The sequence below is a fragment of the Clinocottus analis genome, unplaced genomic scaffold, assembly GCF_023055335.1.
Source record: "Clinocottus analis isolate CAN_PGR_092001 unplaced genomic scaffold, fCliAna1.0.p SCAF_11, whole genome shotgun sequence".
NCBI classification, from domain to species: domain Eukaryota; kingdom Metazoa; phylum Chordata; class Actinopteri; order Perciformes; family Cottidae; genus Clinocottus; species Clinocottus analis.
This window is the reverse complement of record NW_027175832.1, coordinates 15695915-15719178: the sequence shown is the minus strand read 5'-3', so window position 1 is coordinate 15719178 and position 23264 is coordinate 15695915. Positions and strand designations below refer to the sequence as shown.

General features: G+C 43.1%; 1 protein-coding gene across 1 annotated transcript in view; it reads left to right on the top strand.

The window, feature by feature from the left end:
- Nucleotides 1-23264, top strand: part of LOC137802798 (collectin-12-like) — a 35625-nt gene that overhangs the window by 2427 nt on the left and 9934 nt on the right. Inside the window, exons 2-7 of the mRNA XM_068600931.1 lie at nt 1383-1433; nt 17880-18002; nt 20302-20388; nt 20530-21573; nt 22384-23025; nt 23122-23264. Coding sequence (XP_068457032.1) covers nt 1383-1433; nt 17880-18002; nt 20302-20388; nt 20530-21573; nt 22384-23025; nt 23122-23264 — 2090 coding nt within the window. The remainder of the gene's footprint in view (nt 1-1382; nt 1434-17879; nt 18003-20301; nt 20389-20529; nt 21574-22383; nt 23026-23121) is intronic.

Below are 23264 nucleotides of genomic sequence, written 5' to 3'. Positions count from 1 at the left end.
CTGTTAACCTCAGCAGGAGACATGCTATGCACACTCGAATAAGACAATGTCCCATGTTTTTATTCACCTTGTCACTATAAGGAACCCTTCTACACTTCTCACATTGCCACACCTCACTGCTTCTGGCATTTTAGAACAGATGAACCGATTTCTTTCCAGAAGATGTTTTTTTTTTTTTTTCCTTCATTTTTCATGACCATGGAAGATGGACGCTTGAAAAAAACGTCCCACAGACGTAAGAGCAGTTTGAGAGGAGATGACGCTCAGGGCCCGTCAGGTTCATGGGAGTCATCCCACCAAGTGAAGGAAAAAGAGCTTTGCAGCCAAGCACAATTATCTATGTGAAGATATGGTGGAATAAAGTCTACCTGAGCAGAGCATGAGGCCGCTCTCCCTCTGTGTGTGTGTGTGTGTGTGTGTGTGTGTGTGTGTGTGTGTTGTGTGTGATATTCATGCATGCGAGCGTGCCCCACTGCTCACAGCTGTTGCTCTGCAATGCTCTCACGTGGCGGGTACAGCTGATTGTTGCCGAAGAGCAGTGCCCAAACTCTGGTTCCCCCTCTTGGGTAAACACTGTTAGCTCTGTTTTCAGTTTAGCTAGCGGCTAACTCGCCATAGACATGTCGACGGCATTGAGGGGCGATCAAAATGCTCTCAACCTCAGAGCTTTCACTTTTAACATTGAGTACTGCACAAGTGATGGCTTCAGGGGACTTTTCCAGAGATGAAGCAAGTTCAAAGATGTGTATTTAAAAAGGACTAAATAGGGCTTAAAGGATTGGAATTGATTGAGTTGATTCTTGGAGATGGAACGAATAGCCTGTGTGCCACTTAAGAGCCTTTTCCGGAGCTTTCAACAGCATTTCACTGTCTTCATCAGTTGGCAGAAAACTGAGCAATGTGGGTTGTGGAGTTGCAAGTCCTTTCCCCCTTGGCAGGCTCTCTGTTGGGAGGCTTGGCTCTGAGTGTCTGGAGGTAGCGAGTCTGGATGGAGGGTCACCCACGATTGTTTTTCCTCCCCCAAGGTGGCGAGATTACATTCTGTATAACGTGGGATACTCTGCTTACGGTTGAGTGGATGCAAGGTTACACACAGTTTTTCTGTTCCTCTCTCTCCGTGTACACAAGCCGTGCAAAGAGATTCCCCGATGGGATTTATGTTGTAATGAACAGGTATTGCGGTGAGGAAAACTGAGGCTCATCAATTCAAAAAGGTTTTCCGACAACAAAACAGAACATATCCAGAGTCGAATTAGCTCGTACATAGACTGTGTCCCAGTTTCTTGTTGTTTTTTAAGTTTGAATGCATTGTGTTTAGTTCCATAGCTCATCATATCTTTAATTGAACATTAATTCTTTTTATTTCTGTGTTCTCCCTCCAGACGATTTTGCTGATGAGGAGGAGGTGCAGTCCTTTGGTTATAAGAGGTTCGGTGAGTATCAAGTGACTTCCTGCTGTGAACCATCACGGGTTCGTATCCCTTATGGCACATCCGGGATGCCAATTCTCCAAATAACTGCATAAAGAACATTTTTTCCAAATACAATATTTTGCTTGGCTGTAAAAATTCACAAGGTTAATAAAAGGCCACACCTCATTTCCCAGAAACCAAACTTATTTTTGGCTGCTACTTTCATTTTTAGTTCACTGTTACAGCAGATGGAGAGGAAAACCACAGTGTTCTGGGTGTTCCTGACCAGTGGCCTGACTTTGCAACCGTATCAGCATCTCAGTCTACTTTTGTTTCGCTCAGCACAAAACTACACATAATAACTTGGTCCAAAAACCAAAGAAATCTGTCGTGAAACGGGTCAGTGCTGATTTCCTTTTCTTCAAGTGTATCTGGTTCTGAGATCACAATTTTTCCCAGACAGGTTCATAATCTCACTCACTCATCTGGCAATAAAAAGTGTACCCATTGACCAGATGTTGGTACTTTCTCCAGCTGTGTGGAGCACGTTCAAAAATGTTACATTAACACATTCCTTGAGTGCGGGCGGATCTCCTGACACGAGCCACAGTCATTTCCCCGAGCAGAGGTTTTAGCGAAATACGCAAAACTTCTTAGGAAAACTAGCATTGAGATGTGATCCTCGGTCTCAAAAGACTGTTATGTTTCAGCATTAATATAGTTATTCAAGAAAATGCATGAGTTAGTGCCTCTGGCCCATGTACACAGGTCAGGGCAATGTCACCAAAAGCCACCACAGGGACACGGGTTACCTTGTGAGTCCGCCAGGTGTTTATATGTGCGTCCGTCTGTCACTTCAATAGCATCACGTTGAGATGAAAATGAAGGTCAAGTTTGAAGATGGGTGTGGTTTGAGCGAGGTCTGTTTCTTGAATACTCACCCTTCCATCATGCGGCTAATTTGCAACTACAATTTCCCACTGCTGTTCCTGGAAACTACAATTCGAGTCCAGTTTGACGCAGTATACGAGAATTACATGATATTGTACCTATGTTTAAAGTTCATTAAGGATATTAGCATCATAGGAAGTATTGTCTTTTTCTCTATATTCTGTATGATACACCACCTATCTACCGTAAACATTTTCTTAATTTCACTGTGTCCCACCGTCCCTGCATTTCGCTGCTTGCAGCAGTAGCTTCTGTAGCTTCAGTACCGTCCGTGTGATGTGTTTGTGTCTCTCGATAACGTTCTCCTGCTTCGGTCCCAGAACGGAAATCCAGTTTGAACACTTTGAGGTGAAACGGTCGGTCGCAGCGGTCGCTCTGATTTAAGAGGTTTATCAGAGCGTGTGTGTGATCCAGACGCTCTGCAGTCGTATGTCAGGAAGTGTGTGTGTGTGCAGTGGGAGTCCACATTGTGTGTCATCACAATGGATTTACACATTACACGTGTGTTTATTCAACTTTCTTTACAAGAAGAGCTTTAAGATGTTTGGCTTACAAAACTCTTTTTTTTTCATTTCTGTAAAATGTTGAAGAATTACTGGACACATATTTATGTTTAACATCTGTACTTTTGACTCTGGCTACTTGACCTCTGGCTACGAAGCAGCTGTACGGGAGCAAGGGCTGAAGCAACACTTCACCAAAAATGTGGCTGTTGAGTATCAAATACTGCTTAGAACAAGTCAAACGTTCACAGAAACATCTCCACTAATACAGCAACAACATACGGGTGAACCGTCGAGTTGCTCCTCCTGTTGTTGTTTTCTGTTGTTGTCGCTCCGTTCCTGTGTTCAGGGAGTTATTTTTAAAGCAATAGTTTGAGAAATTTAGGAACATTTTGCTTCTGATTGATACCACCCTCGTGTCCGTGTGTTCGGTATGGCACAAGAGCTTGGATGCAATTAGCCTAGCTTAGCATAAAGCCAGGAAACAGGGGGAAACAGCTAGCCTGGTGTGACTTTTTCTTAACAATCTACCCATCCGTCCGCTTCTGTGCAAGATCTCCACCGTAGTGATAACACGGCTCTCATAAGTCACGTGCTTGTTGTTTTTCCCGAAAATTACAAATTGTAGTTTTACTTTTCTGTTTGTGTACAAAAGAAGAAACTAGATAGAATGTGTCTATTAGTGAGCTTTGGAGGTGAACATATTCTTGAACTCCGGACAGAGCCTTGTTAGCTGTTACCCTGCTTCTGGTCTTAATGCTAAGCTAAGCTAATGGTCGTTGTTTTCTCCTGTTTCACATTCAACTTTATTGTCATTGCACAGAGTACAAGTACTGTGACTTGTACACATCTGTCCAGAGTGCAAAATGAGCAGTTAAGGTGCAGTGCAATGTGGTGGATAATATGATATAGACGGTATACAATCTTTTATGATCTCAATGCTAAGCTAAGCTAATCCCCATCTTGCTCTAAATCTAGTGCAGAGACATAAGAGTGATATCAATCTTCTCATCTCACTTTCAGCCATTGAAAAAAGTGTTATATTAGTAATAGTATTTTCTAAAAAAAAGCTTTAAATATTCCTTCCACATGTCATATGTTGGCTTACACACATTCTTGCGTGCTGGCAGAGAAATGGGCTTCTCGTGTGTCCTCAGTAAGGAGAGAAATGAAGTTCTTGACTCATTTTGACATCTGCTTTCCACAAGAGGTCTATTATCCCACCGAGAGCGTGTCCAAACCTGAGAAGTTGCTGAGCCACTTCCTGTGTCCACACTGGAAGTTTATTCAGTCCAAACCTATATAGTGAGAGGTGGAGCGGGAGAAGGCATTGTGGGCCTTCAGGGTCTGCGCTAGGGCTGCGCTGTGTCAGCAATGTGTCGGGGGAAGAGGGGGATGGAAAAAGAGAAGAAAATACAACCTCACGTGGAGATGATTTCGCGAAACGTAATTAATCTAAATATTTTACAACAGTTTTTATTTTTTTTATTTTAGTGTTCTTCTGTGTTTAGTTGTTACTTTTACCTTTTTAACATGTTGTATTTCTTTCTAATCCAAGGGGGAAACATTTGTCAACAGTTTTATTTTCGGCCGAGGAGTCGCATTCCTTGCTCGACCTATTTTTGGGAGCACAACAGCAAGTGGTTTTAATTTACGGGAACTTTATTACCAGAAAAGAATGTTTTGGGAATGCCTGCCTGTTACTTAAAGCCCCCTCCAGGGCATGACTGCATGCAGCTTGTGTTCCGTCGTCCTAATGAAAGATTACTCGCTCATGTTTTCAATAAAGAGCGCAGTGAGTCTGAGAGGGAAGAAAGACAGAGAAAACACTACTAGATCACAGAGAAGTAGAAGTTACCAAAAGGGTAACTCAAGGAAAGGCAAATAAAACAACACAGCGCACCGCTGGATTGACTTGTTGTTGATCTTATCGCGGACCCGCAGACCTGCAGGAGCTGTCTGTGACTGGTCAAAAGGATGGTGGGTCAATCCTGGATTGACCAATGACAGGCAGGCGGGAATGCTTCCCAGACACGACACAAATCAGTGCATCCTGGCAGGGGCCAGCGTAAAGATTGCCATGAGGATTTCTGTGGAAAGCGTTAGCGTGAGAGGATGGGAGGGGGGGGGGGGGTCAGCAGCAGGTCAGCTGAACAAAACCCTGCACTCAAGAGCAGCCCCTCTGTTCAACACCGAGCTTAACACAGATGATAATGACTCCGATACAGGTGGTGATGAAGATACATCTGCTGCAACGCATCTTATCAGTCAGTAGAGGCATGTGTTTACACAGCAGAGGCAAATCATCAAGAAACATGACTATTTCCGAGAATAAATTGGCATCAAGTTTTTGTTTTTCACTCTTTTTTTTCTTCCACTCGTTGCTGTTACGAAGCAGGATTACCGTTTTTCTTCTTTCTTCAGTTTTTCTTCAGTATTCTCATGAATTCATCCTGGACAATGTTCTGGTTCAGGCATAATTTATCTACCGCCAATGTTTGGTGCCAATACAGGAAAGTATTTTCCCTTTGTGCAATGAATAAAGTGCCACAGTTCACAATATATTGCATCCTGTTGCTTCCCCAGTGTTTGTGTATCTGAATGTGTGAACACATGGTGTACATATGTGAATTTCCAGGCTGTTCTCATACAGCTTTGGTAGCTTTATAATCATATGCAATGCCCCGTGTGAAATGAGACGTCGACATTGATTTATTTGTCACGTAGTTTCTGTTCTCTAATGCCACTTCCATACTTTTAACCCAACCAAGTGGTAATGCTGCTAAAATCTAACTCAATAGTTTCCTGTGAAGACGGAAGTCGTTTTTTTAAGAGACTGAGTGCATGTAACAAGCGGGAAAAGACACGTGTTGCTGGACATTCTTCGGAAAAGGCATGAAAAATAAGGAGCAACTTTTCGTAAAATATACAATCTGTGCTATGAGGATGTGTCAGATTATCGAGTGGTGGATGGGCCTGTAGTGCATCTTAGTTTCATACAAGAGACTCGAGTTAGAGACGTTAAACGTTACCATATCCCCAACCACAATAACTGCAGTAATCATATCCATAGTTTCAGTCCCTGAGTAAACCCCCTGGGCAACATTAGAATTAACTTGAACACATATTGAGCAAAAGCTCACATAAATCTAAATACAAAAGGGCGGTAGAGGGAGTTACATTTGGAGGACGCAGCAAGCAGTGCTCAGTATTGCTCTATGCAGATAGTATTTCAATTAAATTCAGTTTATTTTGTATTGACCAGAATCACAAATTACAAATTAGTCTCCAAGGGTTACGCAATCTGTACAAATACGACATCCCTGTCCCAGGACCTCACATTGGATCAGGAAAAAACGCTCTCAAAAAACAAAAACAAAACTTTTCACGGGGGGAAAAGTGAAAACCAAGTCGTGTATCACCGCCAAATATTTCATGTGGACTGCCTGGTGTCAGACAGAGAACATGTTCATATGTGGAACAGCATGTAACCCTTCATGGCTCCATTTGTTATCAAGCTTGGAGTTCAAAATGAGCTCCAGCTGCCTCGACTTCCATCTTATCTTTATAGCAGGCTCTTATTAAACACATAATGTACAGACATCGCTATGCAGATGTTAGAGACAGACCCCTGTTAACTCAATATGTCAATAAAAAAGGATTTCTCGTCTGAAACAAGACATTTCAGTGGAGTTTTTGTCAGTGAACAGTGTTAAATTTGGTTGAGTTGTTTTGACCGAAGTCGGCTTAACCACCTCATCAAACTTCTTCACACCATTTCGGGCTACGTGTCTCCGAGGGGTACGTCGGCCAAGGGTAACGACGCGCCTGCAACCAACTGTCGTCTGATCCGGTGTCTTTTTTCACATGATGTATGTTTGTGGAGCTCTGCTTTCCCTGCAGGTTTTGGCTCAATCACAAGAATAACACACACGAGTCCTGGAAGTGTCTGACTCCATTTTCTCCACTTGTCTCAGATATGCTGAAGAAGTTCTGCATGTGGCTCAGCTTCAGTGTTACACTTAATGGAGGTTTTCTTGGCTCCACACAGGGCCAACATCAACCTCTCTGCTTCCTCTCTTTGGAAAAAAAAAACCAACAAAAAAACAGCAGAAAGCGAGAATGAAGAATGTGTATTTTTCTTTGTGCAGTGAGTCAGTGCAGCTCACTGTCCGACTCGCAGACCGGCCAGCGCTGTGTTTGTTGCTCTGACTGTGATTACGTTGGCAACTCACAAGCACACCGCTCACGCGTCTTTCTTGTTTACACTTTAGTCCTGTTTTTTTTGTTTTTTTTATACTGAAAAATGTTGAGTGTTGTGCAAAAGAGCCAGCCTCGTGGAGGTTTTCTTAGTTCTTTCCTTTGACTCTCTCAAGTGTTTTAGATGACTGTTTCGAGTCAGGAATGTACATCTGCTGCAAAGGAAAGATATCAAAACCGCCCGATTGAACATACTCAACTTCACCGTGTTAGTTCAGCACAATAGTTCAGTGTTGGTTCACTACTCCAGTTGAACGGAGGTGAATAGAATTTAGAGCATGACACGATGTTCTTTTGTCTTTCCAGACACAGTGTCATGTTTTTTTTCCCCTCCAATATAATGCGACTACATGACACGCAAAGCGCTGAAAAAATGAATTCTCATGTTGCATGCAGGAACTCTGGTTGAAAGAAAATAGCTTGTACCTAAATGTCTCGCTTGAATCATGCATTAGAAAACTTTCGGCACAGACCACAGTGCAGCGACACCGGCCTGAGCTGGCAGCGAGGCCGCCTCCGTCGGCGTCTTACCCCAAGGAGTAAAGCCAGACTTGGCCGGGCGGCTGGCTGGGTCCACACCGTGCGGTTTCATTGGCTCGACTGGGCGATGACGCTTGCGAGTGGTGTGTGGTGATGGCAAGGAGCACAGCACCGACTCCTGCGTCTGATCATCAGGCTGGTGATCGTTGTTGCTGATTCCGTATCTTAAGTGCTTCCAGGGCGGGCCACACAGCATTTACAACCACACAGAAACCCAACTGCACAGATGGGCCGTGGCGTTCACTCCGCGCTTCTACTTGGCACACCCGAGCAGCGGTTTTTGGGTTTGCATGAATGTGTAATAATATATTCTTTACCCGCGTGACAAAATATGTCTCCGTTTATTTCTGTTTGTGTTTTTGTGGTGAGGTGGAGATCTGGAGGTGTCAGGCTGTCTGATTGATCTCACTGCGTACGATTTTTAAATGTCTTCCAAGTCACAGACAGTTCTTCGTTATGCGTCACTGAGGCAGCCACTAGAAACAAAATTGTTCCCTCGACTAACGTGGTCACAATTATGGATTTGTTTGGTTTTGATCACACTTGTATAATCCACGGTGCAACACAATTTTCCTGGCAGTGGGAAGATTATTTATTGAGATGTTGTGAGATCAGACGCTCAACACATTGCCACATGGAGGTTTCGGTCCGTAAATACAACATCCTGGAAGTTCTTTCTTAACGAGACTCTCTTGTGCACTTTTCCTAACCCTGTAAATGACTTAAACCAGTGACAGAAACTGTGATATATTTCATGTGGGTTTAGTTATCAAAGTGGCCAGTGCTTGTCCCATGTGGGTTCTTTTTATTATAATCCTGTTTCACGAGTTGGCAGACTATAATACTCACCGTGCCTTTGGAAGCAAGTATTAGCCATTCAGCTCATATTGGAGAGGTGTTTGTCAGGGTTGAGATCGACTTTTGAGCCGAACCTGGCAGACTGGAACTCAGATGATTAGTAATTTGGGGACATTTTGACATAGTTTTCCATACCAAAAACTAAAGATATAAGTACCCAGCAGTTAGTTTAATTTGCTTTTAAGCCCTACTGGCACCGTTCCATAACAGCTGACTGACATTTTTACAAGGAGCCTTTTTGTCAGATTTGTGAACAAGTAAATACTGAGACCAAATATGCCAAATGTCCTTGTTGGAGCTTGATATATCGAGGTGCTCTTCTTCTTCAAGCAGTGTTGTAATTGTCACTGAATAACGATACTTTTGTGAGTCCAGTTTGCTTCTTTCTGTACGTATTCATCTCTATAATAGCAGCCGATCGCTCTGCGCTGGCTGTGCTATTGTTTTCCTAATAAGCGGAAGCGCCACAGCTCAAAATTGCTTCAAATTACATAAACTTTTACCGAAAATTGGCCGCTAACCTTTCAAAGCGCAACCCATGAACAGCTTGACGTGACATAACCACTTTGATGATGTGTACCAGCGCTGCTTTAAACCTCTGCAAGTGTCTGCTCTATGATCTAGTTTAAACTCGCAGAGAGTTCACAGTAAATGTTTTATTGTTGGGAAGGCAGCTTTAGTGTAACTCTTGTTTATGGTAGCAACCTTCCACGGAGGCGAGTTTAGCTGCACAACGGATTAAATAGATACATAGTGAGGGCTGAAAAACATGTATTGAACATCTGAAGTCAAAGACGAGAGAGTAAATGCTCATTTGGTGTCACTGACAAGAGGAAAGTGAGGATCTACTCCCTCTTCTTTTCCCCTCTCTCTCTCTCTCTCTCTCTCTCTCTCTCTCTCGCTCGCTCGCTCTCTGAGAGGTTCACATGGTCCGGTTTTACTTAAAAAATTACCTCATCTCAACATGCCAACACTGGAACATGACCAGGAGGAGCCAGGGGGTCTCGAGTTCTCCTCTCAGGCCAATAAAGTTGGTTTATGGCTTCCATGTTTTTCTAAATTCATGGATGTGAACGCTGGTAATTTAAAGGCCTGTTTTAAAGGAGCGCATTTTCTTCCTGTAAATGTACAACATTTTAGTTTTAAATGAAAATGCTCGAGATGGGAGTCAAAACTTTGGAATGTTAAGTGCAGCAGATACTATAAAAAACATATTGATGGCCTAAGTGCAAAACCCCCAATCTGCAAAATGATCCAGGAAAAGTGGGGAAGAACTTTCTATCTTTTGGTATTTTGTATTATGTAGTGGGTTCTGCAAGAAAACAACAGTTTTGTATTAATATCATTTGATATGTGTAACAACTTAATATGAGGCTAAACTGAGTAACCTTGATCATGTTTAGTAAAACCATGGCATATTCATAACCAGTGCTCTCTTCTCATCACAGTTCTCTAAGTCATTGGTTCAGGTTCGGTTTTACAGCACAGACATATCAAATAAAAATCAATCATCTAGTAAAACCATCGAGATGCATAATCATTATTTAAAATGACAAGTGACAAAATACATGTAAAAAAATATTGCTTATATTAAATGAATAAGTTCTTAGTGGTTTTGCACAAGTGAACCTTCTCGCATGTGCGTGCTTTAACAACTTTCCTTTTTAAATAGTGTAAATGCAGGTGCAATTTCAGTTGCATTTTACAGCTTTCCCTGGGAGTATTAATTTTTAATGAAATTAAAAAAATATCCTGCCTGCCAACACCCATCTCTGCTTGCCAGCCCACGATGGACCGACATCACGTCGCTGAAACTTTATAAAAGCTGGGACTCCAACTGTTACTGTCCAAATCTCTCCATCCGCAGTGAGGCCAGAGACAAACAGTGGACCTGGATTTTAGTCTTTGATGGAAACTGCTGACTTTTTGATATCCAATCCTACCCTGCAAAGTATCCCGAATACAGGGGCCCATGCAGCTTTGTTTATGAGGCACACTTGCATGCTTAAAAGTCTGTTTCTTGATATTACTATAAAGGACCTATTTGTCATAATCTGTCTACTAACCAAGCACAGATGGGGTGACAAAACTTGATCTAATCGGCTCCATTTTCACTGTTTCATGGGATCTGAATCCCTCTTTTATAGACCATCATACTGTTTTCTCTACCAATTAGGCTGTTTGTGCCTTTTAGCACTTTGAAAAACAGCAGCCAGCTCAGCGATCAAGAAATGCACTAATAAAGTTTTCCCTCAGCAGTGAACTCTGTTCCACTGACGGATGCCATTTTTCTCCTTTCGCACGCTTCTGTCAACGGATTTATCACCGTTCATTTTTTTCCCAAATGTTTCACTCTTGTTGTTGCACAACTTCCACTGAACTTCCAACTTTCTATAAGCATGCCACGGTACTTTTGGGACTTGCAGTTATATACATTTTGCAGGTGAAAATGTAATATTTGAAAGTTTATAGATGGTATAAAGAGCAGGTGATGATAGGCATGATTGTAGTGGCTCTTAAGTAGTATATAAACATGTTAAAGAGATTATGCATGAAAATAGTCAAATACAAGCTAAGTGAATCGTTATTACAGAATGAGTGAAAGGCCCTGAAAATACTGTATTTGAATTGTGTCAGATAATGTTTCAGAGATCAGATATATGATCGTTCCTCAAATCAAGACAATGCCTCAGTCACATAGCTGGCCGTACGGAGACGTTTCTACCAGACTTTCCAAAAGCAACCATTGAGATCTTACTAATTTTAAAAAATAATAATAATTTGGGATGAGAAAAAGTTTAAAGATCCTTCTCTGCTTTCCCAATAACTTCAATGTCATGGATCATTTATATGATGCAACCCAGGTATACACTGCAAAATGCAGCTGTTGCCCATTTGCAACACAGGAAAAACAAGACGGAAAAAACTCCTCCACCTCCTCTCATCCCACCAGAGTCCTGCCTTCGGTCCCTTCGGCAAATGTCCCCGTCTTAATCATTTTTGTTCTGTCTTTTAGTAGGCCATATAATATAGAAGACTTGAGGGATAATAGCATACTAAAGAGGATGTTTTGCAGAGACGCCGGCCCATATTGCACTGTACATCCCAGTATGGTGTTTATGTTAAAGTCCGTGGCCACGGCCTTCAAAGGACACTGTTCAGCTTTGTCAGCTTTAGGCAATGTGTGTTTTGTGTGCATCTGTGTGAGTCTGTGTAATGAGGGCATATCATCCTGTTCAGACATTCAGTCATCCATATGTTATTTTTCTTTAACAACCCAACATGCAGATACAGGCGGCTGTAAACCACTGATCTCCTTACTCATCATGAGTAGCACGGAGAAGCTTTCTTATAAAAACACCCAAAATAGCCCACAGGAGGCAATGTTTAAAAAAAAAAAAAGGCAGCACTTTATTTGTATTCTTATGCTTGGCATGAGGGGATTATGTATCAACTGTTTGCGTGCGTCCTTTGATTTGGCTTCACTGTAACAAGGTCCAGATGTTCTAGAGGACCAGGGCCCGATTTAACGTTTCATAAACCTTTTCGCAGTAAGTGAACAAAAAAACCTGGCTCATGCTAGATCAGCAATGTAGGGACCTTAATGTCAGCGTAATTTGTCTAACTGGTAACTTCCTCTGTTTAAGAGTGTTTACTTGTTAACATTCCAGTCAGGATAGCTATCAGAGCACAGTACTCATTGCTCAATTAAAGGTCCAACATTATCTCAAGGAAGACGTCAGAAGTACCAGTTCTTTAAGTCCACCAGACAAGATTAATAAGTATAATTGCATGGAAGTAGAAGTCCATCAAGTACTTCATTTACCTCAATGTAAGTGAAGAACAGGGACAGGAAGTAACCAAACTAAACGGGAGTGAAGTAGAAATTGTCTGCTGAACAATGGTCCACCACTTTGATCCAGACATCTTATCAACTATTAGTTGACTGGCCATGACATTTTGTACAAGGTCACCATGAATCACAATGACTGTCATCAACCGCCACCTTCAGGCCCAAACCTCCGCGTCTCCAACACTTTACACATGGCTTTTACCAATAGCGTTTGCATCAGCCCCACACTGCTCACTGTTAACTATCAAATGTTAGCATGCTAACCCACTAAACTAAGATGGGGAACATGGGAATCACAAGCATGTTAAACATCAGCATTTAGCGCAAGAAAAGCCTGACAGAACCGCGTGCATGGCTGTAGCCTCTGTCTTGTACTTCCCCTTATTCTTTCTTTTTTCATATGAAATATTGAATACTGTCAACTAAACTGTCAATTAAATATTTTGATATGGGCGCCTCCATGGGAAATCGTATGCCTAGCCAAGACAGCATTATTATATGTCTGAGTTATACATTTATTGTAAGTCTTCATTAACTTAGTGATGAAAAAATCAAATCATTATTATTATTTTGTATCTGAAATTTGCAATGCATCCTTAGTGATCCACTGGGGTTTGTTTTATATGCATTTATATGTCTACTTGTGTCTGTTTGAGTTTCTTGAGGCATTTCTAGAACAAATTGTTTCAGTAAGGCTGATCAAATCTAAAACTGTAGCTTGAGCCAAAATGAGATGTAATTGTAGTTTTGACAGTTTGTATTTGCAGACATATACCACATAGTAACATAACTACTTCAAAGACAAAATATGTGTGTTCCCTTTGTAATTGTGAGACTGCATCCAGGAGTGAAGACGTATGGCCTGTCTGTGTGATCACATCCGGCTGTGGTCGCCACCGAGTTACTGTATGTAACTTAGTATTAACACTCTGCACAAAGGGCCTTCACACAAAAAGGCTCTCGTCTGTACAGGCTTTCTTTGTGTTGCCATGGAAGTTTCCACTGCCAGCCAGGAGTGAAACTGGGCATGCAGGCAAGTCTCATGGCAGGTACATGGAATAAGGGAATAAGTGTTGAGACATACTTTTTTTTTTTTTTGACTGACTCAGAGTCCAAATGAAATACAGCTGTTTTACAGACACCACTCTGGACTGCCCCCATCTTTCTCTCTGTGCCTCTTTCCGCGTTGTCGCTGTTTCTCTGAACTCTGTTTTTCAGTTTCTCAACAGTGAGCTAATTGACGTCGACAAAGCTGAACCACAACTGTCCATAACTTCTTTTAAGTATGAGTTATTTGTGCAACTTTCATGCTGGTCAGATACATTCCAGGAGATGCTCCAGAGATATTAGCTATGCTGGTGCTGTTAGCGTCAAAATAGCGTCTTTGTTACGTCACAGCAAGACTACTGAGTCTCTGCGAGACTGTACTTCACCACAAAGGTACTTTGAGTTGAATACTTGTATCAGCATGATGACACGCTCATAATGACATTTACATTATCTTAATGTTTAGGTGTTTTGTTTACCATGTGCACATATTAGTTTAGCTTGTTAGCATGCTTATATTTGCCGTCACTAAATATGAAGTACAGCTGAGGCTGATGGGTGTTAGCGTGAAATATTATTGGAAGCCTGGTGTCGCCTCCAGAAGAATTCACTTCGACAACTTCTCTTTTTCATAATTCACTTCGTCGATCACAGGTAAAGTAACAAGCTCTGCAGTTGCAAAGGCAGGTAGTCGTCCGGTCAACGCAGGTTGACCGTCTAAAACAACACCCGGAACAGCCGGAAGTTCAGCTCTTTAATACACGGTTTTCCGTCACCTACATATCATAAGCAAAGTAACATTTAATTGGCTCTAACCTGTCAAGAGGGGGAGAGTTCTGTGTTCTCATCTCTTCTCACAGAAAGGGACGTGCAACGTCCAGTCTGCTTCTCTCTAATGTCAACATACTGATAAACCGGTGTGTGTGTTCAGGAGTGCAGGCGTGTGACCAAAGTTCCCTTGAGAACAGAACATTTACCCATCATTTCCCATCAGAACAGAACATTTCTAGACACAACTACAGCTGTGTTGTACTGACCTTGCGAAACTAATCTGAACTTCACTAGACATGAATATGAAAAGCATCTACAGAAGTTTTTGATTTATATTATCATGGGTGTCATTAGTTTGAAGGTAATTTGACCATAAAGCAAAACATTTGATCAATTCAATGATTGACCCGATGATGGTGTACATGAATGTCAGGACCAGACGTCTTTAGATGTTTTATTCGATAAGTGAACATTCTGACCTGCCGGTGGCACTACAGTAATTGTCGGAGCAACACCACAGTCCGTTGGAGATTAGGAATGTATTTAGCTAATGAAAGGGTAATCTAGTCAGTTGTTGAGAAACAACATCGTCCCTTTGGTGGCATGCCTGAAAAGTAGTCATAAAATAAATGCTCGTGGATATTTATTTTGTCTTGGTCTATAAACTATCCCATTAATGATTATGTAAATACAAAAAAACAGGCCAAAGCTGGAGCTACATGGTTTTCACTGGACAGCTATAATATGTTAGGTCCAGTCTCCTTCATGTTACCTCTGCTCTTTCTACGCTTTGGTGGCATTTATGTACGTCTTGGGGATAATCTGGCTGGATTCCAGCTCGCTGATTAGGACGTCCTGGCCTCCGTCCAGCTTCTTAACTCTCGACAGGCTCCCCCTGTGTTCTGCAACGAGCCGTTGCGCTAAACAATGTGTTTCCAGTCCGCTCCTGACATGTATGTGTCAGCATGTTTATGTACTGTGGTAGTTTATGCGTGGACAGCAAGAAGTCCCAGTGGCCCTTTGGATATGAAACATGACACACAAGTGAGGTACATCATGGGGGCGTGTAGCACAAAGCTGAGGAAGCAGCACACGCAAAGAAGGTTTTCTCGTATGAAAATGTTCATGACTGTTATTATCTTTGCACAGATTGTACGATACTTTTGATTGTCTCAGGTTTGATTTAATGTGCTGGGTTATTGTCATTGGGTTAGATGGGGTTCTGTTTCAGAACGGTTTACTATAGTTTACCATGATTGTTACATTAACATACTGTTATCATCCTCTGTCGATGTAATTATGACAAAAGAAGCCATGAAATAACTACTTGTATGAATAAAAAACCCAAGTTTGGTTTTCTTTCTGGCTTCTGTGTAACAGTATAGTGCAGCTACTTACTTATATCTTTAATGTGTGCCACATTTCTGTTGCTTTTGCAAAATCCCTAATAACAGAAAACAGAAAACACTCCAGTGGGAAAATGTTGCGACCTTGGATGTTTCCCTGTTCGCTCAGTGGCAGCATCGTTGCTGTGAGAATGTGACAGTCAGGTTTGAAACGCGTCGCTGCCAAGTTCCACAACACAATATGTGATGTAGAACTCTAGAAACTTTAAAGGCAAAATCCTGACAGTTCAGGCTCTTTCATCTTTGGTTGTGATTTTACCATCACACACACATACTTTTCCCATGATGACTAAATAGCTCAGTCAGAATCCAAAGATGATGGAGCATTTTCCATTGCTGCCACGGAGTCAGAATTGCACTACTAAAAAAATATCAGATTCACAACGGAAAGTTTTCTAAATGGATGCAGCAGAACCATCTTTTTTTTTAGTATTATTATACCAAGCATTTTTCTTGAAAAAAACATGAAGATCAAAATGAGTTCAGTCATCAACACAATCTGAGACTACAGACTGATGACAGAAATGGTCATGTCACGGTCGTGCTTTCAAGATGTGAGTTTCATGATACAATCTGAATTACAGTGTAATAATAAAGGTATGTGAGGGCATTGTACCGAGAAGAATCTGTTGTTTTATGTTAGTAGTGAGGGGGGGGTTGTAGAAAACTTAACTATTGAAGCATGTAGATCGCCAATAGCCTGGGTGAAAGCCTTTTGGACTGTGAGAAAGTATTTGAAATTCAGTGACCCTGAAAGCACGAGAGACACACACATGATACTGCCAACATGTTCAAACTCTAATGAACACAGAAATACCCCCACCGCTTTGCTCTTGACCCAGAACCTGCAGACGGTCAGCTTGTTTACATGGATTGATGTTGTCCTTTAAGCAGCATGTGGTCAGGACCAGTGTGTGGTGGGGTAAGGGGGCAGGGGGTCGGGGGGGGGGGGGGTGTTTCTCTGATGGAGCTCTCCACACTGGCTCCCAACATGAGGCTCTCAGCACACATAAGGACAACAGCGGCCTGCATATCCATATCTGGGTCCAAGGCTGGGCCCCTTTGAGGCGGTCAGACGTGATGTTTGGACAGATGTGTGGGTCCAGTACCCCTCTGGTGGTCCGGGCCCACCCCTGACTGGGAAGGATGGAACCTCTTGTGGCTACACATTCAGTCCGATCACGGGTGACATGACTTAAAGGGACAGAGACAGGCCTCTGATACTCTAAAGTCACATGTTGAAGCTTCCCCCATGTGGAATCAAGTAATTTACCCAAAATGCCATGTTTTGTGTTTAAAATCAAAGCAAAATGGGGCACAAGCAGTCAAGTGATCAGATGGGTTGTAATCAAACCACCAGATTGCCCCCTCAAAAAACATTGGTTGCTTCTAAAGTAATGTTTTTTTTCGGTAAGGATGTCCTCGGAGTGAGGTGAACAGCGTCACTATGGTTTTGCACTTGGCGGCTCACGTTACGTAGACTTGGAAAGGAGAGGGGTGAGCGGAGGAGAAATCAGTTGGTTGCAATCTGCACCGACACCGCAGGATACCACCAAATCCCACTCACTGTCCTTTCAAGACAAGTTATACATAAAAAGTGCATTTTAAACCTTTGAGTCTATTTATTTCACAACCTTCTTGTCTGAAAAAGTGTTCCATGTTTCCAGAAATTCTCTCTTCTTCTATAATCTGATTTGAGATCTACACAAAGCTCTTCATTGCCTGTTGCGGAGCACCAGCTGCCCTCTCAGTCTACTTGCCAGAGGCTACATGGTCAGTTCCAATGAAGTCAAGTAAACATCCTGCCTATAGTACAATGTTTAACATTGTATCACATGGTGTTGGTTGTTCTCAGGACATAGGGTTAAGCCGAGTGAACATCTGTGACATGAATGCCCAGAGATTTGAATGCACTGAGGTTTGTAGGTCGGATGGCAACGAGGAACGAGACAGAAAGTGGAATGGCACTGTTTTGTCTCGGCTCCTCGGTCGTATGGCGAACACGTGTGCAGCATTTTTAAAGTTTCAGATTGAGTCATTTATTTATGAGGGCATATGTTTTCAGTTGATACTTGGCTGAAGAAAATCACTGCGTCTCCCACTTTGGACACGCAGTACTAAAGTTAGTTCTGAAATGAAAAACAATATCCCATTTTTGAGTGGAAACCTTTGGTTTGTTTTTATTAACTCCATGCTGCACAACATTTGAGTTACTACTGCTCAGACCTACTGAATACTGCGCACCGGTTCGTGACTCAAATTCTGTTATATGTTGCAGGAATTCAGGAAGGTACGGAGTGCACCAAGTGCAAAAATGACTGGGCGCTGAGGGCGGCTATTGCCCTGCTCTACGTGCTCTGTGCCCTGCTCACCATAGCAGTGGCCATCCTCGGATACAAAGGTAAATCCAAACTAAACCCAACTGTGTTTTTCTTGACCTCCTCAATACAGATTGTACAGCTGTGGTCACATGACTCAACTCCAACTACTGACTGACTAACAATCAGAGTGTGTTTCAGAGTCACAGTCTCTGGACTCACCTTCATAATTCCATTTCTTCAATATACACTGATATCCAATGGTTAAATTCTGCACAATTAAGACATCAATGTGGGATTAGATATCCTTGTATATAAATCTTGTGTTGTTTTAGCCTGATGTTGGACAGATTGTCCAGGATGTTTATACATACAAGGTCCCCAGAGGATGTCTCTCACTTGTTTTGTTCTCGCCCGTCGACCATGAGCCTCGTCTCTTTTGATTTAAACAGATAATTGACATCAAGACAGCAGAACGTGTCTGCATCTTTCGTCGCAAACTAAAAACACATCTTTTTCGACTACACCTTGAATAAGGAAGGTAGCGCAGTAGTAGCACTTTAGGAAAGATTTTCCCCTTACTTCTCCATCCTCTGCCCCCATGTGCAATCTTTCTCTATCTTTGTCTTTCTTTCTAAGGTGTGATGAAAGTCAAAGGGTCGTATCAATGCCACAGAATGGAAAACTAATTCCAAAACAAGTCAGAGAGCCTAGTCTAATAGTTACCACTCAAAGAGACTGCATTGACAGATCACATTGTTTAGTTTCAACTGAATATATATCTTTTGGAGATTGACAAGAGCTACAAATTGAACAGTTGATGTGCAACTTATACTTGCAACCGATTGTTTTGACGTGTCTCCCTGTTTAAAGCACGGCATTGATGTTAAAAAGAAACAGAAAGGAAGAGATCACAGGCTCCATGAAAAATATCCTCAAGCAAAAATTCATCCAAACCTACCTGTTCCACTGGCGCCCTGACCTGGACAGACACCACGGGGCATTCGTGCTGTGAGGAATTGATTTTCATTCAAAATATTATTGAGAAGTTAAGATCTAAATCTGAATGGTGCCCTGCTATAAGTGCTGTCAGGATTGTTTTGGGTTTCCTGCATTGGGTCTGTGTTTGCATGACGCTCATGTGATTTTGGTGGTTTGGCTCTAATGTCTACCAGATGACCATGCAGCGACTGCGCTGGTTGAAAAACCAAGAGATTGTATGGCTTGGTAGCAACTTGTTGTCTTATGAACCACAGGTTGACTCACAAAAGGCTCCAAGTGTCCACAATAGTTTGCATGAAAACCAGTGAAGGCTGGTTTCTGTGTGTTGCATTGTTTCCCTTCCACACGCTTTAAACTGCACATGCAGTAGTTTACCAGCAAATACAATCGATACAGCTTTCTGCACTAATCAACATCTCCGCTCCTGAGTCACTGAGGTTGTGCTCCTGCAGCATTGATCAGCATTAATCTGCTGGGTCTCATGTTGGGTAACTAAGTATAGCTCATAACCTCACAATAGGCAGCCAATAAGCTTTACTCAAATTAGCAACCTTATATAACTCAATAATGCTTTTTCAATACAGGAGTCTGGGGTAGATATACGTCACTGTTCTCAGGGGCCGGTTGTAATCTTGAATGAATGTTAAGGGCAACAAATACAGTATTTGTTACTTCTGAAAAAGATCCATAAGTTAGCATTTTAAAGGCCCAGAGAAAGAGAACAACAGCTCTTTAAAACAGGGACCGTTTGTTTTGTTTTTGTCCCAAGTGCGTGTTACTGTTTTGTGTTTTTGTCACTTCTGGAATGATAACAGTGAAAGCCAGGGTTGTTTTCCAGTGCAGTTTTTAGGCGCCCACATACCAAGAGAAAAACAAGCAATGGAGGAGAGGAGATAGACTCTTGTTGCAGATGTGAGGTGGACAGAAAAAGTAGAACCAGAGTCAGCGTGGCCTTGTGTGGTTTTAATCATGTGTTTGACATTGCTTACGCTCTTGAAGTTAAATTTCTGAATGAATTCCGAACATTTTGTATTGATCAACAGACACAGAGTTGCCCAGTTACAAAAAAAACCTAGGAAACTCCACGTGGTTCCACATCTTGCTTTCAAAATTGCCGTTTGAGTTTCCAGTTATTTACTGGAGAGAAATGAAGGCAACAGCACCCTCTGCTGTTCACAATCAGTTTAGCTTTTTCACGTCATGGTGTGATATTTATGTAAAAGCGGAGGAAGAAGTATTAAAAGGCTTTCTATCTATCTATCTATCTATCTATCTATCTATCTATCTATCTATCTATCTATCTATCTATCTATCTATCTATCTATCCAATAACAACTATTGTAAATATCTATTTATACCTTCTCGTTCATCTTTTATCAGTGGTCCAGAGAATGGACAATGTCACAGAAGGCATGCAGAATTATGGAGGCAAGATCAATGCTGTGGAGACAGACTTAAAGAAACTAGGTAAGTCTCATAACCATTTCTTTTTAACCTGGAAACTGTTAAGCTGGAAACAAAATTTGAAATGCAAGAAGGTGTTTTTTGACCAGGACATCTTACCATATTTTGGTGTTCTTTATTTTTTTTGTGTGTCACCTTTTTCAGATGACCAGACAGGAGAGAAGTCAGTTAATTCCACAGGTGACATTAAGACCTTTAAGTCCGATCTGGAGGCACTACAGAACCAACTCAACAATATTGCCCTCAGAGCAACCAGAAACAGGGATTTGCTGGACGGGCTTCAGATCACAGGCGATGATATGCAGAACGGCCACGTCTCCCTGCAGAGTTTTATGCAAGGCAACGAGGCCTCATTGCGTGGGGTCAACCAGACCTTGGCCTCCTACAGTGGCATGATTGACGACCTCCAGGCAGACACTGCACGGCTCCAGTCGGAGATACAGGGCCAGGTCAACGTGCAGAGTCAGACTCAGGTTAGTGTCAGTGCACTAAACATCACCCAATCCCAGCAGCGCAATCTGCTCAGCACGCTGCAGAAGACAGTGGAAGGCGCAGGCCAGGCGGTGCAGAAATTGAAAAATGACTATCAGGGTCTGCAGCAGACGGCCAAACAGACCCGGGCCGACACAGAGTGGCTGAAGGAAAAGGTCCAGAACCTCCAGGTTTTGGCAGCCAATAACTCAGCCCTGGCCCGTTCCAATGGAGAAACTCTGGATGATTTGGGGACTCAGCTCAGCACACTTGCCAGCCAGATCCAGAACACCTCCGCTCTCAATGAGGACCTTGGCCAGAGCCTGCATGAGCTGATGGACCACCAGAGAGACCACGATAACGCCACCTCATCGAAGTTTGATGAGATGGAGTCAAGGCTAGACAGACAGGAGAATGACATGGACCGCGTGACTAGAAACGTAAGCTTTGCCTCGCAGCTCCTCGGTGCGATCAGCTCCGACCTGAATGGCCTGAGGTCGTGCGCTGAGACAGTGATGCGACATTCAGACCTGTTACTGGGGCTGAATGATAGCATGACGGAGGCCAAGGCAGATAGCAAAGAGCTAAGCGCGCAGCAAGATGAGCTGGCAGGCAGGCTGGACAAAGAGGTCAGCAACCTCGCCATGGTGATGGAGGAGATGAAGATGGTGGACAGCAAGCACTCACAGCTCATCACCAACTTCACCATCCTGCAGGGTAAGAATACAAGACGTACTTGGTGTGTAAGATGAACACCAGTTTTCAGAATATCTCACGTACTCACGCAAACTGCTCCAAATGTTGACTTTACGCAATAAAAGGATTCAGATCTAAAAGAACCATAACGACTAAGTTTTGGATAAAGGGTCCTTTATACTCAAGTTTTACGCAGAGACGCAAGCACGCAAGACCCGCACGACCCGCAAGGGCCCTTTGCATAGTCCCGTAAGCCCTCTTGCGTGTTTGCGTGCGTCGCCCAAAATTTCGGACTATTTCTGGCTACGCGAGCCGTTCGCAGCCCGCAAGGCTCTGATTGGTCTGCTAACCGCATCCTTTCGCATTTCCGGTTTCATAGCATACTACCGCTGTTTTTAAAAGCCATAGCAGAAACACAAACAATGGATCCCGTTGAAGAACGTTTGGCTGAAGAGGTCCGCAAATTGCATTCATATAACTCGTCTTTGACGAAGTATAAGGACACGCAGATGGCGGTAAATTCCTAGAGGGAGATATCGGTGAACGTCGCAGGGGATAGTCGACTCTAAATGCTCGTTGCGCCACCTACTGTTCTGGCGTATGGAAAAGGCGGGAACTATAAACCAAAACGAGTCCGTCGATGCAACTGCGTGACCAGCCGCAGTTGTAGTTGCAATCGTGTATATCGCCCTTAACGCCTATGTCGGGTGTTGAGTACCCTACGACAATCAGCGAAATAATGGTTAACTAAAATTACCAAAGTAGATTTGTTTTAACATGTTAAAACCTTAATACATTCAGACTCACTCATCTGCTGTTGTTGTGTTTCAGGTCCACCAGGTCCAAGGGGCCTCAGGGGGGATAAGGGTCCACAGGGAACAGTGGGCCAGTCAGGACAAAAGGGCGATAAGGGAGACAAAGGGATGCCAGGTTTGGTGGGACCAAAAGGAGAGAAAGGTACTACTGGACCACCAGGTGTGACGGGTCCAAAGGGTCCTGTCGGGGCTCGGGGTCTACCAGGGACTAAAGGATCAAGAGGGCCTGGAGGTCGACCTGGAATCTCTGGGGAAAAAGGTGACTCTGGGGCTCCGGGGATTCCTGGTAGGGATGGACTATCAGGGTTGCCAGGACCACAAGGGCCACAGGGGCCCAGAGGAACCGCAGGAACTGCAGGGCTTGATGGTCTTCGTGGGCCTGTTGGACCCATCGGCCCTCCTGGTCCTCCAGGGCTACCAGGGCTACCTGCGCCTGTAACTCCTCTTTCAAAGCCACCTCAGCCAACACAGCCCGCTAAGATCCTTGAAACCCCCAAACCACCTCAACCCCCCAAACCACCTCAACCCCCCAAACCACCTCAACCCCCTAAACCACCTCAACCCTCTAAACCACCTCAACCCCCCAAAACAGGAGAGGAACCAGAAGGCTCCGTGTCCCGTCAGATCCAGCCCTCTGTCGCCACAGCTCCAGCGCCTGGTGAGTTAAATGTGGCCCATTCTTCGTACATTTTTACTAATTCTCATTCAACGTAGCGTATGATTTCACTTTTAATTTGTCATATTCTGTATGCAGGTTGCCCAGCTGAGTTCAGGAAGTTTAGAGATAGCTGCTATTACTTTTCTTCAGGTCCACAGAGGCTCAACTTTGACGAGTCCAACCAGTTTTGTACTAACAAGTCATCTCTAATGCTGATTATCAACGACAATGAGGAACAG